At 41.0% G+C, this 18,396-nt stretch overlaps 1 protein-coding gene across 14 annotated transcripts in view; it reads left to right on the plus strand.

Moving 5' to 3' along the window:
• enox2 (ecto-NOX disulfide-thiol exchanger 2) overlaps positions 1-18,396 on the plus strand; it is a 248,762-nt gene that overhangs the window by 157,832 nt on the left and 72,534 nt on the right. For all 14 annotated transcript variants that reach the window (XM_047819522.1, XM_047819519.1, XM_027165137.2 and 11 more), the window contains one exon: positions 13,203-13,358. In XM_047819522.1, the coding sequence (XP_047675478.1) occupies positions 13,203-13,358 (156 nt within the window). The remainder of the gene's footprint in view (positions 1-13,202; positions 13,359-18,396) is intronic.

Raw genomic sequence — 18,396 nt, forward strand, 5'->3', positions numbered from 1 at the left:
TTTGTTGTTCAAATGGTTCGTCATGTTTGTTTACAGACTCGTCACATCTTTCTGCTCAGTAGAAGCACTTTATTGGCCGACGCTAGCCATTAGCTCGATGAGAATAAACCGCTGACGATCTTAATGGCCATTCCGATTGTACTTTGGTTAGCTTTATGGCCACATTTATGGAGGAAACATGTTGTGTCTGATATCTATGTGTGAACTCCAAGGCCCCCAATCTCTCAATGCAGCCAGCATGGATAATTAGTCTCAGGGTGTTTTTGGCTGGCTGCTTTATGGTAGCAGAGTCTGAATGCACTAGTCATTCCTGGAGAGGCGTCTCAGACAGATGGAGAAGCAGGCAGAACTTATCAGCTGGTGCTGATGGCTTATATCAATGGAGGTGGGACTTAAGCCTACACAGCTGTGAGCAGTCCTCCGTCTCAAAAAAACTGTATATTCCCCAAAACACACTAAAGAAATGCTATGTATCTCACACTAGTCAGCTTTTTTTTTATTCTTTTGAGATCAGACAACTCAAATCCCAAGGATGTCAACGGCGTAGCGTTTTACCGGCAACGCGTCACTCACACTCACACTCGCAGCCTAATATTACACTATTCACACTTGGCAGAAACTGTTGTTACACAGGATGTGATCGAATTAATATCTTCCATGTTTTGTTTTGTTTTGTAGTTGAGTGCAAAACGACATTAAATGTCAAATTATCAGTCACTCTGCATTTCAAATAAACAATGAACTAGTTTAAAAACAACAAAACACATCATTTTCCTTATATGTCTGTGTCTGGGAAATTGCTTGAGTGCAGAGTGACTGGATTTACTCAGTACCCAATCGTAAGGGAACCCATCGTCATCTGGGAGACACCAGAGAGTGTGATTATAAATCATTTCACTTTAATAACTGTGTACTGTATGATCATAAAGTGCAATTGGGTAAGCAGGAAATTAATTCAAGTTATAACATGAAGTCTGTCTTGTCTACTGATGGAGTCTTCGGAGCAAAACTGTAGCAATCGCAGTCTAAAGCTTCATCGTGGTTTATAAGTTGTACTGTACCATTCATAGCAGTCTCTTGTATCTCCAGGACGTCCATGTGGATCGCTCAGAGACAGAATCAAGCAGCCTCCAAGGCAGAGGTTATCTTTTGCTTTTGTATATCAGGCCCTATTCCCTGGTTAAGATTTTGTGTTGTTAAGCAACTTTGTGAACATAAAAGTAAAAACATTTGAAAGTAGTTTTGTCAGTAAGTCAGTTTATTTTGACAGACTCAGGAAGGGCATCCTTCCCAGTAATGGGTCTGCATCTGTTCACGTTAATTACCTTTGACTTGTACTAAATCTTGTCCTGATGAACGTCCTAAGGTTGAAGTTTTCATCTCTCACACAACCTGTGTTTGCTTAATTCTGCATCAGTTTACAAGAATACAAACATTTCACTGAGCTCCGGAATTTATACATGGACTAAATGGACCATTAGAGGGCCAAATGATAGTCAAATTTGTTTTGTTTTTTTTTAAAACAGTGTCATGTAATTCCACTAAGCACCCCACTGGAAATGCCAATTCATTCACTTTATAAACGATCTCTTTCGTCATCTTCGTATTCCCTTGTTGTTATCAGAGTGCACGAAATCTGTCGAAATATATACAGTACGTCACCATGTTCCAGTATGAGGAGAACTGTGTGCATATTCAAGCTAAACAAACTGCTTCCTTTTTCCCCCGATATTGAATTTCTCTGCTCATATTTACAGTGCCTTGTACAAGATACTCCCCCATTATACAAGATCACTGCTCGAGAGCAAATTTCATTATTAATCAAGCAAGTTATAGGCTGGCATTTAAAAGGCTGGAATAGTGATGTGTTTTTGAAGAAAGCTTTGTCCTGTGAGCCATGTAGTAAAGCTCCAAGCTCTGTTGATGTGCCCTGTTTCCCTAGATCTCATTTCACCCTCGCCTTCCAATCAGCCCCTCTGCAGGGAATACACTTTCCTCTGATTTCCTGCTTCTCACTGGGCAGAGGAATGAGGATGGAGATCCAAATGTCCCACTGCGTCATATTATCCTCATTAATCTGGATTAATCTGTTTCATGCTGTCTTTTGTCAAAGAGTTCTTCTTTTTATTTATTTATTTATTTATTTATTTATTTATTTAGCATAACCGAAGCAGTCTCTTTGTTCGTCCTGTAGAATTTCTGCTGTCCTGCTAGTCTTTTTGCTCGCTCCCTGAATGAAGTTCACCAGATTTCCCGTTGTGTAGGCAGCTGGAGTGGATGGAAGGTGTGTTAGGGAGGGGTGGCTGCTGTCTGGCATTGCTCTCTCCATCATTAATCACACAGGCGAAAACAGCTGTTGCCTCCCTACTTTCTCAGCCTGCACCGAACCACCTCTTCTCACTACCTCTATTACAGACCTCTGCATTGCTACATCAGCACATTTCACCGCTTCTGAACAATCAAGCTTTAACATTATTCCGTACCCGTGCCGTCCAATCAGCCGAACACAAACCTCCATTTAAACAAATCCCTAGTACATGTTTTTGATTTCAATTCAAATTAAGACTCAATCATCAGCATTAAAGCTGTAAAGGACACATACTTACAATTACACGATTATAAAGCGCCACCATAGTGACAGAACACTACGTACATGCTCTACTTCAGCTCTGATTTTCTTGCTTTAAGCAGTAATCTCTCCCATCACACACTACATAAGTACATACCGAAACCGTTAGGATAAGATTTCCAGAGATGTGCTGGGTGACTGTTTATAATACATGCATGCAACCAAATGTTCTTTCCATACCATGTACACCTCAAATCTTTAACGCAAACCGATTGCTGTGCATCGATAGTAGGTAACGTGACCATATTAATAACATAGCTTACTTTAAATCCCAAACATTCTCTCACATACTATATATTACATCCTCTGTATTTTATTGTTCTGTGTTTTACACCTGGCTAACACTTAGTTTCAGTTTGATTTCAGTAGGACATGATAGAAAAGTACACTTGTCTGGATAGGCGGGATGCTATATTCTGTCTCTCCTGTCAATCACATCAACACTGGTCAGCTGTGGGCATCTGTGCGCTCGTGTATTCGTTAGAGCTTTCCTGTGTGATGCAGACGTTTTTTAAAAGACGCGCTTGGCTGGCTCGATGTGCCTTTAAGGAAGCGAGAGTTGGAAGTTGGGTTAGAAATTGGCTCAGAGAAAATATGGGAAATAATGGAAGATAGAAAATACTGGAAAATTATTAGGATTAGAAGTAAATAACCCTCATAAATAAAATGTATAGCGTCATAATTCCAATACATTTAACTTGCTGCTGTTGACTTTTTTTTGTTAGTAATTGTGTAGTAGCTATCGCTAGAAAGAGAAAAAACAGCCATGTGAAAAAACGGCCATGTGTGTTTGTTATTGTTATTCCTTGTCACGTGTCTGCCCCACCTTCGTCTGCTCCTCCCTGTCTCCACACCTGTTCCTCATTGTGTGATCATTGTCCTACATTTACATTTACAGCATTTGGCAGACGCCCTTATCCAGAGCGACGTACATAAGTGCTTAAATCTCTAACACTGAATACATTAATGCTGGTTCACTAGGTTACATAAGATACCATGAGTTTAAAACATTTGTTCAAAGTTACAATGAAAAAGTGTCAAATTTTTTATTTTATTTTATTTTTTTAAATGCCAAAGATAAGAAAAGAAGTGCTAGTTGAAGTGTGTCCTATGTATAAATGTGAGCATCGGTTACGCTAAGTTACCCTCATCATTGTTAAGTGTCATTGTTTGTATTCTTTTAGTCCTCATCGTTTTACTGTAGCTGTCTTCATTATTTATTAAACCTCTTTCATTTGAAGCTATCCTGCATACGGGCCTGTCTCCTTCCATCCTGTTTGTGACAACTAAATGTTGAGGAAGAGAAATGAGATGTAGAGAAAAAAAAATGAAAGGAAGAACCCGGATTGATAGCATTTGTAACCCGTGGCTAATTATCTCCAAACTGAGCATTAGTGTAATTTTAGAGAAATTAGAGAGTCATGACCAGGTTTAATAATCCGTTAGACAGTCTGCGTCTGTGTTTTATCTACATCCACACATCACAGCCTCTTCACCTCCCACCTGCTTTATTGTTTATCCAGTGCAATATCAGATAAAGTCAAAGCAGGTATTCTAGTGCTGGAGGTATGGTTTGGTTCTGACCTGCCCTCTAGTGGATATGGCTTTGAAACTTCCAGATGTATGAAAGGTACCCAGGGTATGAATAGGAAGAATTCTGCTTGCTAAATTTATCTAACAATACTGTGCTTGCTCCAATCTGCTGCACTAAAAGAGTGCGAGAATGTGGAGGTGTTTAAATAGCGCACAGTCTCTGTACACTACTGTATGTGCTCGAGGCCACTTTTCTCCTTCCAGCATTATCAGGAACACTGCTTGGTTTTTTTTGCCCAAGTAAACAGTTACCGCAGCCTGACTGATCCCTTAAGAGCAAGTGCGTTTTAGCTTTTTTAGCCCTTTTCTTTTATTCTTCCGCCAATTCTCTAAGGCAGGATTCAACCGCGCTGCTGCCGAACAGAGCACTGCTCCAACAGCTCTATAGCTCATGCCAAGTGGATTGGCTTTTGACTTTTTATTCAGCTATATAAATAAGACTCGGTAACTGTAACTCTATTAAAAGCGCCACTCTTTAGCTTCTCCGGAAAGGAAAGGTGAGGGAGCGAGACTCGTGTAGAGGACATGCTGTTGTTCACGGCCCTCTGTACTTTAAGTGTCTCAATGCTATCGTTTACGTTTCTCTACACTACCCTGTTTTTAGATAACTGCTACATACAGTATAAGCATCTGCTCTACCTTTCTTTTTATGAAGACAGCAAATAGAAATGTGTCTTAACAGCCATATGGATGACAAGCGATGTTTAATTTCCATCAAGATTACAAGCTAAGAATTGGTTTATTACTTGGCCCAGTTTACATCTATTACAGTAATCTGCCTGTCAGTCCGGATGCTGAGGCTCGTGTTATTTCAGCACAAGGCGTTAGCATGCAGCCTTGTGGGAATCGGTGTCCTTTGCTGTTGATTACGAGGGCTGTTTTGCGCAGATTCGAGGCAGCCACCTGGGCGTACTTTGCACAAGCATACAGCGATTTTGCACCCTATTCCTCTGGATAATGGAATTAGACATGGCGGGACATTTACAGTCCATAGTGCTGAATATAGCCGGATTGTCATTGGCAGCGCGGATGAGAGACTGTACACTGCATCTTCCAGCCAGTGCTCTAATGAAAATAGATGACTCTTTTCAGCACAATGATTCCATTCATTTGCTTCTGTTTATATTTTGATTACAATCCAATTACATGCCAGGTCTGAGAGAAGAATTGATTGAACCTATCAAAGCCTCAAGGCAAGGAAAAGGAAGATGAAGAGCGTTCGGCTTCTCTAGGTGACTGATACACACACATATACACATACACTCACAATTATAAGCCCAGTATAAGTCCAGCTTACACTCCTACACTGAGTTTCTTTCCCCAAGCTGGTATTCGCTGTGAATTATGAAGGCGAACGCACTTATTGTGTTAATTTATTCAGCTGCTATAAGGCATTGTTTACAGCAGGCTGTATAGAAGTCAACATCAGGTGAAGCTCAGTGTCCTTTTATTGCATAATGATTGTTCATAAAATGGTTATTAAAAAAAAAACTCCCCAACACAACATGACCGGATTATGTGATAAGTAAAACAAAAAGGCAGGATGAATTGAAAAAAAGCAATCAAACATTCATTCATTAATTTTTTACCGCTTATCCAAACTACTTGGGTAACGGGGAGCCTGTGCCTATCTCAGGCGTCATCGGGCATCAAGGCAGGATACACCCTGGACAGAATGCCAACCCATCGCAGGGCACACACACACTCTCATTCACTCACACACTCACACACTACGGACAATTTTCCAGAGATGCCAATCAACCTACCATGCATGTCTTTGGACCGGGGGAGGAAACCGGAGTACCCGGAGGAAACCCCCGAGGCACGGGGAGAACATGCAAACTCCACACACACAAGGCGGAGGCGAGAATCGAACCACCGACCCTGGAGGTGTGAGGCGAACGTACTAACCACTAAGCCACTGTGCCCCCCAAATCAAACATTTTAGGGAAAAATAGGACATATAAATAAGTTACAATAACCAGGCTGCATAAGTCTGTACACCCCTAAACGAATACTTTCTTCATTTTATTACTCAACTTTTACCCCACTCTTTTTATTCAGTGTATATTATATACGTATTATATCTGATCTGATCCAATACTGTACATCTGACTTTAGATTTTCCAGAAGGATTTTAATACAAGCCATGGACACACAGCTAACGAAGCTCACCGATTAAATGCTATGTAATGGCTATTAGTTTATTGAAAGCATAACAATTAGGGAATGATTTTCCAAGCAACACCTTTGCTACTCGGCTGGAAAAAAAAATATGGATGTCTAGAGTCAGAACACAGAAACGTTATTTAAGTCCAAACAGACAAATCTAAGACATAAAACAGATCAAATGGGGTGGGACGGGTGGAGGTTGGGGGCAGCCTGTGGTCTGTCAAAGTACAAACAGTGTATACAGGGCTAGGAAAAGACACTCCTAAAGAGCTTAGTAACGTCACGGACTGAACAAAACTGAGTGTATACTTTGAAACATAAAAGTGAAAATAGAGCTTGTGGCTGTAAAGACAACATAGTAAGTGAAAGCAGGTGAACATAATCAAAATGAAGAATAAGCCTTTATTTTGTCACTTATACATTACAGTACAGTAAAATTCTTTCTTCGCATATCCTAACTTTGGAGGTTGGGGGTCAGAGCACAAGGTCAGCTATGATACAGCACTCCTGGAACAGAGCGAGTTAAGGGCCTTGATCAAGAACCCAACAGTAGCAGCTTGGCCGTGCTGGGGCTTGAACTCTGATCTTCTGACCAACAACCCAGAGCCTTAACCGCTCGAGCTACGCCTGTGAGCGCCAGTGTGTCCGTTACCGACGTCCGTCTTGTCTGTGTTTTGAATATTCTATAGCGCAGTGCTGTTGTATTCTCACTTCTGATTGGTCAGAACCCGTTGGCTTGATTAATATTCTCCAACAGCAGCTCTGACAATAGTTTCAGCTACAAGACTTGTTTATATTAACACTTCTATATTAAAACTCTAACATGTTTTCATTTTTATAGTAACAGCTTACACAGTTTTCTGTGAGGAAGCGTTTAGCTACTGTAGCATTTTTAGAAAGTCTCCAGTGTCAGCGTTTTGTAACAGAGCTAATGACAAAGCCGTTTCTTTAAGTCCAGGATAGAAGACGTCGCGATTTCTCACAGACACGCTGCATTTTGTCCTATTAGCTTTAAGAGTGGCTGATGAGGGACTATTTATAGCTGCCGTAACGTGATAAAAGGAACTAACTTTGCTTGTGGTAAAACAACGTCGCTCCACATCACCGAATGTCACTACAAGCAGATAAAGAATGTGACATGTTGCTCTTTAATAAATTGAAGCTCGTCGACGCCGGCGAATTGCAGTGGATGAAGAGGAGTCAATTTTTAACCTGTAGCAGAAAGCGTTGATGTTTATTTCCCCATCGTTCTGTGTCATGTCTTATGTCTTATTAAAGCCTAATCATAGATATAGGTGTTAAAGGGGCAGCTAGTCTCTAGATAATCCTCATTAAGCTAATCTAGGATCAATTGTACAGAAACTGTTGCTGCAATGTAGAAACATGGCTCTGATATAAATACTGTATATTCTTTTTTTTTAAAAATAGACGTAGAACTGAAGAATTCTGATGAATATTACAAGACAAGTTACATATTAAACACTAGACTTATGCTGAATTTCGTCTTTCCAGTTGAATTTTCCTTCATTCACTCTATAACTCAGAGAGAGAGAGAGAGAGAGAGAGAGAGAGAGAGAGAGAGAGAGAGAGAGAGAGGGAGAGAGAAAAAGCTTAATATGATGAAAAGGCATCTGCTTCCAGAGCTGTTTTTGGCTTTCCACTCTCCTGGCATTGAAAAGTCTGCAGCTTTTCCCAGGCCAGCTTTCTTGCCTCGGATTGATTGTGATGTGGAACGGCCAGTCTCGCTGCCGTGGGCTGAAGCTTTCTCCAGCATTTTGGCATGTGGAGCAGTGGCTGGGGTTTGGAGTTGTGTGTGTGTCTCATTAGAGACTAACCAGCATGCTCTCAGGAGCTAGCCATGCCCTTCACTTGAACTGCTGCTGGGGGAAACGTTTGCCCAGAAACTCAGAGGGGAGCAGAGAAGTGTCCCGAACACTGAGTGGCAGCCGCCAGATGTTTTGCTCTTAAATCCGTTTTTAAGTGATGGCTGGCTGTCAATAGCAGAAATCTCTTCTAGAGGCAACGGATTATATAAAACCTTATGTACATATTACCAGTCTGCTCAGAGAAGGTCTTACTATTCTTCTACTAATTTAGAATAAGAGGGTAGCATAATAAGTGGGTAGCATATTTGCCTCATGCTTCCAGGGTTAGCAATGTGAGTTTGCATGTTCTCCTCATGTTCTCCTCCTCGTGTGTATGTGTGTGTGTGTGTGTATGTGTATGTGTGTGTGTGTGTGTGTGTGTGTGTGTGTGTGTGTGTGTGTGTGTGTCACTGTTCCCACGCTCCTCATGACCCTGTGTAGCATAAACATATAGATAACATATAGACTTATATAGTACCCAATAGAAAGTTATCGTCTTAATTCTAGCTAAAAGGCTAAATTCCTAATTATGGAGCTTCATTCAGGAGACTTTAAGTTCCCAAAAAGGTTTCAGTTCTCAAGCTCCTCATTTAAATAGTTGTTTGGGGAAATAATTTAATTTAAATTTAAAATGCATTGTAAATAATTTTATTTCTACTCTGTGGTGATATGTGATAAAGAATGTTATGCCGTGTTTGTGTTTAGTGATGGACTGTTTGGGGCTGTGTGGGATTTGAGATACAGGACTTTATTCAAAATATGATATATGGCTTGAAACTGATTTGTCAGCAGCTTTTCATCCTCTCCACTCTGGTTTGGGTTATTAGAGGAACAAAATCATTAAATCATAGATCACATTGACAGTATTTTTATTCAGGTCTGGCAAATCCAACTTGACTTTCCTCTGGAAGCACAAAGATGTTAAATAATTAGAGCAAAGGGAAATGGCTTCTGTGTTTGATCAAATCCCAAAGGTTTCTTAATTCTTTTTTTTTTTGTTTGAGGTGGCTGGTCTCCATGCTTACTAACTATATATCATTCTCTGAATTTTTAATCAATAGTTGTGTGTTTGTGTGTTTGTGTGTGTGTGTGTGTGTGTGTGCGTGTGTGCGTGCATGTGTGTGTGTCTGTGTGTTTGTGTGTATCTGTGTGTGTGTGTGTTTGTGTGTGTGTGTGTGTGTGTGTGTGCATGTGCATGTGTGTGTGTCTGTGTGCGTGTGTGTATCTGTGTGTGCGTGTGTGTGTGTGTGTGTGTGTGTGTGTGCGCGTGTGTGCGCGTGCGTGTGTGTGTGTGTGTGCATGTGCATGTGTGTGTGTCTGTGTGCGTGTGTGTGTCTGTGTGCGTGCGTGCGTGTGTGTGTGTGTGTGTGTGTGTGTGTGTGTGTGTGTGTGTGTGTGTGTGTGTGCGTGTGTGTGCGTGTGTGTGTGTGTGTGTGTGTGTGTGTGTGTGTGTGTGTGTGTGTGTGTGTGTGTGTGTGTGTGTGTGTGTGTGTGTGTGTGTGTGTGTAAAGAACAGGACCTTGACTTCTCTAATCGTTTCTAGCCACGAGTGGGTTCCATAATTCATCAGCGCAGCGCCTGTTATTCCACTGCCAGAGTACTGAGTGCTGAAAAAGAGTTTGACAGGAGTCAGATGAAACACCAAACACTGAGCTGTTTCACTCCTCCCCAGAGCCAAACTCTCGGGTGCTCCTTAACTGTTAGAGACTAGATCGTTCAGCCGAGCACTCGCAGAACAAAACAAAGACTAACAGCGATATTGTACATCGAGCGATGTTGAAATTTTTTTCGATCTTAAGTAAGAATTAAGGAAAATTCTAACTTTCTATCATATAGTCAGTGGTTCACCTGATTTAAAAATGTACCCTGAACAATCCGACTACACGGTGGGTTATTTACAGGAGAGAATGTCTGTAAGGAAAACAATATGTTTCTGTTCTCACCTGTAAACAATCCGCCACGTATTCAGATTGTATGCATGAGCTGTGAAACCAGCTGGATTTCTGTTGCTAGTTTTATTCTGCATAAATTGTCTATTTCCATGTCATTCAGCTGTTGAATGTTCCTCTGTGTCTGTGGTGTATACATCCTGACTCTTCTTTTAATTTCTTGTTTAATTTCTTATCTAATGAAGAAACATCAGACACATATGAGTCCTGATTACGGGTCTGAGTTACACTTACACTTACCTTTGCAGATTTATTTCTTCACTGTTACAATATGCTCCACTCTTCTCTGAAGGCTTTCGGATAGATGTTGGAACGTGACTGTGGGGATTTGTGTTTCTTCGGCTACAAGAGTGCATTAGTTAGATGTTGAGTGAAGAAGTCTGGGTGCAGTCAGTGTTCCAGTTCATCTCAAAGGTGTTCGGTGGGGTTGAGCCACAATCTGTGCAGGACACTCGAGTTCTTACACTCCAACATTAACACACCATTAACTGTAACGCCACAGTGAACAAAGACATTTTATTCAAGTGAGTGCTTCCAATTTTGAAGAAGCACATATTGATTTAATAGTCAGGTGTCCACAGTACAGTATCTTATAATATCTTATAATTTTATAGAATGGTAAGTTCAATAGTAAGCCTGTTGAGCCTTGTTACTGCATTTGTTTCTGAAAGTAGGTTTGTCTGTGGGGAAAGTGGGAGTTCTCTGGGGTTGTACGGTGCTGACATCATTTCTCACAGAATTATGATAAGAGTAAACACTGATAACAGCCGCACCAGTTGACTGGACAGGAACATCAAGGTCTGCATTTGGTTTGACATGAAGAGACAAACCTAGAGTTCGAAAGAAGCCTTCTCAGTTTTCCATTAAACTCAATGGGAACGTTATCTGGCACTGACTGGAGTGCAATCTGTGACGTTTTTCATGAAAGTGACGTGACGTACGGCTAAGTACGGTGACCCTTACTCAGAATTCGTTCTCTGCACTTGACCCATCCAAAATGCACACACACAGCAGTGAACACACACACACCGTGAACACACACCCGGAGCACTGGGCAGCCATTTATGCTGCGGCGCCCGGGGAGCAGTTGGGGGTTCGGTGCCTTGCTCAAGGGCACCTCGGTCGTGGCCGGCCCGAGACTCGAACCCACAACCTTAGGATTATGAGTCAGACTCTCTAACCATTAGGCCACAACTTGCCCATGACTGCCCATGACTGGAATCAACCAATCAGTTCATTCTAAAGCATATCCCCCTATCTGGCCCATTTGTACTTTGAATCAATACTTAGTACTGTACCTAGTTAGTACAAGTGCTTGTGACTTGTCTGTATAAATAACAAAATGCAGGAACATCCTTTTCCTTACTGTACCGGTGCGTTATTTTATGCTAAAGCAGGAACAGAGGAGCTGAGCATTGCCATTGGCATTGGCATTCACCCCAGCAGCTCAGCAGCATCATGTCTTCTCTTTTCACCTTCTATCAGTCCTCCTCTCATCACCCGAGCTCCACAGAGAGAGAGGTCATCACCTTGACGTCTTGGCTGTGACTTATCATCCTCCTCCATTAGTGCGTTTGATGCAAACGCCTTTACTAATGTAATCAGGAAGCCAGACGGAGTGACTCTGCTTACCAGCACCTGTTTGATCATACTGTACTTTCCATCCCCAGACCTGCTAATGGTGCTCTCGCGCAGGACGGCTGCCTCCTGTACTTCTTTCATCTGTCTAAATCTGGCAGTGCTGTCTGGCTTTTCTACCTGTTTCTGTCCACTTTAAGTCCCTGCTTTGTAAGAGAGCAGTGATGCAGGTAGTGTTTGCCATCTCTGTTCATGTCATTGTCCTTTAAAGGGGTTTCCTGTCAGTGGATTAAGGTGTGTAATTTAATACAGCGAGTGTACGGCTGCTGAGACCCATCGAAAGCCGTCTGTTTGCTAAGGAAGCGCCGGATCATCTAAAGGCACCTTGTCTCACAGATGCAATCATATGGGATCTGTGCAAGCGGAATTTCAAGTCACCTTTCTTAGGCCACTTGACAAACTTTACTTCTAATGTCTTATACTTTGTTTCCATTTGTAAGGAATACTGCTGGTATTTTTTTTTTTTTCCCAGAAACTGCAGACAAGGCACAGAAAAATGACCTGAAATGAAATGTCATTGATTTTTGTTCACAGCATCCATCCTGAGATTGTTTAAATTGCAGTATACAGTTTGTTGCATGGCACATTTGTGGCCAAACGTACAACAGACGTATTTAGGAGCTCGGAATCAATAATCAATGGATCATGAGGCTCTTTATCTGGTCACACAATGTTAGATGTTCAGTTGAGCATTTCAGAGTCTTACAAAACAGGCAAATGAAGTACTGTACCTCACACAGCGGCATCTCATGGCTGAAAGAACCGGAGTGAATGAAGGGGTCTGACAAAAGAGGCATTTCTGCCTTGTAGGGTCATTAATGTTCAATGCACTCCAAGGGCAAGAGAGAAAAATAAGTAGAGCTCGAGTATGGATATTTGTATGCCTTTTGCATTCATTCAGTGTCAAGAATAGAGCCATGTACTATAATAATATAAAAATAAATAAATAAATAACTCACGGACCAAACCATTTGAGTACGCGAGCAAGACCCTGAACTGTAATCTGCTCAGCTCACTTCTAAATCTCTTTGGATAAAAGCCTCCACGAAATCAGTAAGAAAATAGTAAAAGTTTTACAACTACTGCGTCCCCTGTTCTGTGTGATTGACCCCGGCTAATCACTGGGGAATAAATGTGTCATTTCTTCACATAGCATGACAAATCTGATCGCTTTCTTTAAATCCCACAAATGAATGGTTCAAATTTGATTTATTCAGATCGATTTATTTATTTGAACATATTCAATACACTTTGTGCTAAATGATCATTTGCCTTGCATGGTCTTTTAAAATCCATACCTCAAAATGGAAGTCTTCCTCAACACCATTCTTACCTGTATTTTGTTTTTCATTGCAGATTTTGACCCCAGCCTTGGCATGATGACGGGTATCGCTCCGATGAATCCGATGATGCCCGGCTTGGGCATCGTGCCCCCTTCTATATCTCAAGACCTACCTATTGTGAAGGAGATCATCCACTGCAAAAGCTGCACCTTGTTTCCACCCAACCCTAGTGAGTCTTTCTCAGTTACAAACATCCTCACAGATCCTGTTTCACAATTTACATCTCATAGCCCAGTTAGCGCTTATGCATCAATACGCATTATTTTCAGTCCTCATGCATTTTAAAGCATGCTATTGACTTGCCGATGCTGTCTGGAAGGCCTGTCCAGACTAACGGACGGTCATTAAGGCTTTGGTCAAAATTACTCTGCCATAGAATTGAGGCTCTGCAGGTTGTATTGACCTGACATTAGGATTCTGACAGGTGATATACCTCGACCTAGAGGAGGACGCCGATAGATCTGACTGGTGAGAAAGCCAACTGCCACTCACATGGGTGGATTGATTGATTACTTAGGAGTTGTGGTTTCATACAAAAGTGAATGAAAACACAATACAAATCCCCAACTCTCTTTCTTTCACTCTTTCTTTCTTTCTCTCTCTCTCTCTCTCTCTTTACTCTCCTGGTTTAGTTCTTCTACAGACCCCAGTGACTGCTATGATAGAGACAGAGGAGAGAAAATAAAAAGATTTAAGCAGTCTGGGTGATGTTCAGGTGAAAATCAGGCGGTATTTAAAAGCCCAGCATCTCCTGAGAGGCCGTGTAGAGTGTAAAATATGCTACGCTGTAGAGCTGAGGGTCACAGGATGGTCTAATTACCTGAACTGATCCATGAGCCGTGAGACCTTTTTTATAGCCCTTACACACTGTCCATTGTAATACGGACACCTTACAACTGTAGGCCCTAGATGTGTGCAGATACAGTTTGTTAAAGTTTTTCTGTACATCATCATGGACCTTTTCTAATAGTTCCCATTATATTCAGGGCATAAGGTAAATAGAACTACATCACCATGTATAAACTATTGCCCAAAAATGGTCTGAAAAGCCTTATTCGGACGGGATTAGTTCTACGTGGGGACGTGGAGTAATTCAATTTTACCTCAGGACGTCTGTAATATTAATTGGCCAATTCGCACGGGACAAGACATCTCAGTAAAACTAGCAGAAGTGGGAGGGGTAACTCGCTTTACGCACCACAGTAACCTCCTTGTCGTCATGTGCGGATGACCTTGCTTCCTGTTTCAAGCGCCTCCATGCTTGTAAAACGCGCCAAAAACTACTTTTAAACAGGAAATGACGGAATTTTACCGTACATATTTACAGTGATGTAAATGTTGATGTGATGTTTTCTAGCTAGAAAAGACCAGCATCTTTCTAAGTTGTCGTAGAAGAAAAGACCGAAGTAAGAAGCAAGTTATGAGAAGAATTTAGAATACTTGAAACTCTGAACCGTGTCCAGTCTGATATACCCCACTCTCTTAACTACCTTTACTACTAGTTTCATTTACCTTATTAAATCATTCATAGCACACTCTTTTTGGACAAACCTTGGGGCAACACTTGGGGCTTCTCACTTACTACCCTGAGGGTTACTACAAGGTTCTGTTTGGAATCATACAAAGGTCATGTTTTTGTTAAAGATTTCCAAGAATAAAAAGCCATAATTAGTTAATTTAACTTTTTTTTAAAAAGGCATGTGCCTAGGACAAAAAAGGTTTAGGTAGATTTTTAACTTTGAATTTTAACAGTTCCAGATATTGAGAAAATACTGTTTCAAATATTCTGGAGTTATACACTTATAAAGAAAAAGTAAGTTCTACTATTCTGAAGGATTTTTGTTGTTGTTGTTGTTGTAACATAGAACTGTTAAAGGTTCTCCCAGACATATATGCCAGGATATTTACGTACCCTAATCCTCGGCTTTAACGTTTTGAAAGGGGTTCGTTTTAACAGTGCAGATAATAAATACTGCATATGTTTCAACAATGTTCCAAGTAGAACATTTTTAGAAGGCTAAGAAAATGTACAATTATTCACTGACCTTTTAAAAAAAATTACTTTTTTTTAAGTGCGAAGTACCGATTCGGTTTAAATAAACTTTAAATGCCAGTCAGTTCCTAAGTATTATGGGGGAAATGGAGTTTGTACCACACGATTACCCAAATAATACATAAATTCTTCTTCTTCTTCTTCTTCTTCTTCTTATTATTATTATTATTATTATTATTATTATTATTATTATTATTATTATTATAGATTTTTTTAAAGAATTAATTGAACAATCAAGTTTTTTTAGCTTCCATAAAGCTTGATATGCGATTGTGATAAGCTTGCGATTGTTGTAATATCCTAGGTGGAGCTTATAAGGAGACTCTCAGCCTGAAGGTACCTGAATGATTTTACTGGATACCGTGTTTCACTATCAGAAAAAATATTACACAAATACTTTTAGGAGGCTAAGAATCCTTAATTATACAATGAACTCTATTAGAACATATCAGAACACGGAAGGACTTCTGAAGGATTTAATGGATAATGGTGGATTAAGTTTTATCTTATAAGATAAAATAAGATACCATTCCGTAACATAACACAAGATAACGCAACACAACATGATGTAAGACAGCACAGCACAATATAAGGCAAGAAGAGACAACACAACACAAGACAACACAACAACATGAGCACAACATAAGGCAAGACAACAATTAATTGATTCCAAAGAGAATCTGTAGTGTTTCAGTTGTTTGTTAGAGGTCTTCACGGGTCCACTTAGATCCGAAAACCCGAGGTCCGACCCGAGCGGGTTCGGGTCTAAAAGTTTCATGTGTGCCTCGGAAACGAGTCGGGTCTAATAATAGCGGCATAAGGTCTCGGGTAATATAAAATGAATGTGTTTTTACCGAACGGACCCGAGAAGACACGGACTACTGTATCTCGTATGTGTGCATCGACTCGAGTCCTTTTCCAACCTCTCCTCTGTTTGCCAAGACCACTAGCAACATGTGGCTGGTGACGTGTGGCTGGCGGTAAGCTAATTTTTGTTGCAACAGACCTGTCAATCAATTTTGAATCCACACTGTAGCGGTTACTTTAGTGTAGAGTTATGCAACATTCGGGTCCCGTCGGGTAAAAAAAAATTGCCGTCGGGTCGGACTCGGGTCTAATTTTTTCGGGTTTGTCTCCGGTCGGGTCTTTCTTAAAAAAAAATAATAATTATGCACATCGGGTTCGGGTAAAAAGTGCTTCGGGTCACTTCGGGTCGGGTAGATTTCTTTAGACCCGAGAAGACCTCTAGTTTCAGTAACATACCTCAAATTAAAGGCACAGGAGAAAATAAACATTGAAAATAAAATAAAGTCAAAAGTACAGTATCTAAAAAAGTAAGTATAATTAAAAAAATGTCTGTATAACTACAGTATAAATCATTAACTCATAACATATAGTATGTATTATATACGTCTGTAGTTTAGGTGTATATTGTTGTTGTTATTCTAACAGTATAATAGTTCTGTGCTCCGAATAATCCACAGATAAGGTGGTAGATGAGTTCAGAAAACACTTTGCCGTAATGTTCTCCCTAAACCTTTTAAGGGTTCACCCGAAGGTACAAGCAATGAAGGAAAAAAAGTTTTAAGAGTGTAAGAGCTGCATATTAAATGTGCATCAAGTGTTGAATGATTTAATAAAGAGGAAATAGCATGTTAGAAGAGTAATGCATTGCTTCCTAAATAATACATCGGTTCCTGTTTGTTCCCCTTAACAGAAAGGGATTGAGATATAAACCTCAACCCACAGCCATGCACAGTAGTTTGCAAATAGACTCGTTGAAGACATGTGGTTTGCTCAGATTCCCAGATTCCTCTGCAGGGCCGCTGGGAAAGGATCTTTGTAAGTTGAAACTTGAGCAGCGTAAAGCTCCATCACTGTTTTTGAATCTTACAGACGTTTGAGTAACTGAGGTTATAACTGTGTTGTGGCAAGCCTAGCAGAGACAAGAAAGGTATCGGGTTTTTTTTTTAGGTCAGCTTTATATAATGGCTGCCAATATGAGGGCTTTCAGCTCTTTTTATGCCAGCTGTAGACTGAGAAGCAAGCGGGGAACTGATGAAAGCAGTGCAGAGTCTAGTGGATGCTTTTTTCACTAAACCTGACATATGTCTCAGCACATAAAGGCTGACAGTCTTCCCCTGAGCAACTTTGGAGTACTCCCACCCCCCACCCACCTTTACACTCACTGGAGAAGTCTTGTTCTCCATATTGACCTTGACCATAGGGCATTGAAGGACACATGCTACTCGGCGCACTCTGCCCTCAGCACTGGTGTGTTTGTTGTGTTTGTTTAGGTACAGAAAACCCACCGCTGAGGAAAAAATAGTGTTTTTTTTTTTCCATTTGTTATTAGCAGCGACATCCTGAGTGCTGGTTGTGGTGGAAGTTTCCAAACCACAGGCTGGAATATTTCCTTTTCCGTCTCATAATGAAGCCGGGGGGAATCGAGCCGGGGAACATGTGATTATTAAAATATTTTAGTGAACTATCTTTGCAACATTTATGTGATATTTCTTAATCACTTTATGTTTTGCTGGCTGACTCGAATAGCTAGAGCTGACGGGTCTCGGTGCTTGTTCCATCTCTACACCAGGTTCTGCTTCACTTCTCTTTTAGTGTCTTTCTCCACCCTGCTGAGTTTAATGGGTCCCTGTCCACTTTTGTCCTCTCTGAAATCTTGCTTTTGGAAAGCATGTGTGGCCTGACTAGTTTCTTTAAAATAATTCCCCCAGAGCCTCAGCTCGCTCTGTCTGCTTTTGACTGTGAAGGACAAAGGTAACTGTGTGTTTGGTTCCTCTCTGCTGTCATCATGGGCACAGGCTACATATGCTGCCTTTCACCCTCTGCCTGAAAATGTACCTTTTCTTCTGTTGCCCCCTTTATCTATCTGTCGCTGTCTTTCTATTGCTCATTCTCTCTCTCTCTCTCTCTCTCTCTCTCTCTCTCTCTCTCTCTCTCTCTCTCCCTCCCTCCCTCCCTCTGTCCTCTCTCTCTCTCCCTCCCTCCCTCCCTCTGTCCTCTCTCTCTCTCCCTCCCTCCCTCCCTCTGTCCTCTCTCTCTCTTTCCTCTACCTTCTAACTGTCATATTTCCTTTCTCCATTTTTCCATCTGGCTTGCAGCTATGGGGATATGTCACTCTCCACTTTCTTAT

The sequence above is a fragment of the Tachysurus fulvidraco genome, chromosome 10 (assembly GCF_022655615.1).
Source record: "Tachysurus fulvidraco isolate hzauxx_2018 chromosome 10, HZAU_PFXX_2.0, whole genome shotgun sequence".
In the NCBI taxonomy this organism is placed as follows: Eukaryota; Metazoa; Chordata; class Actinopteri; order Siluriformes; family Bagridae; genus Tachysurus; species Tachysurus fulvidraco.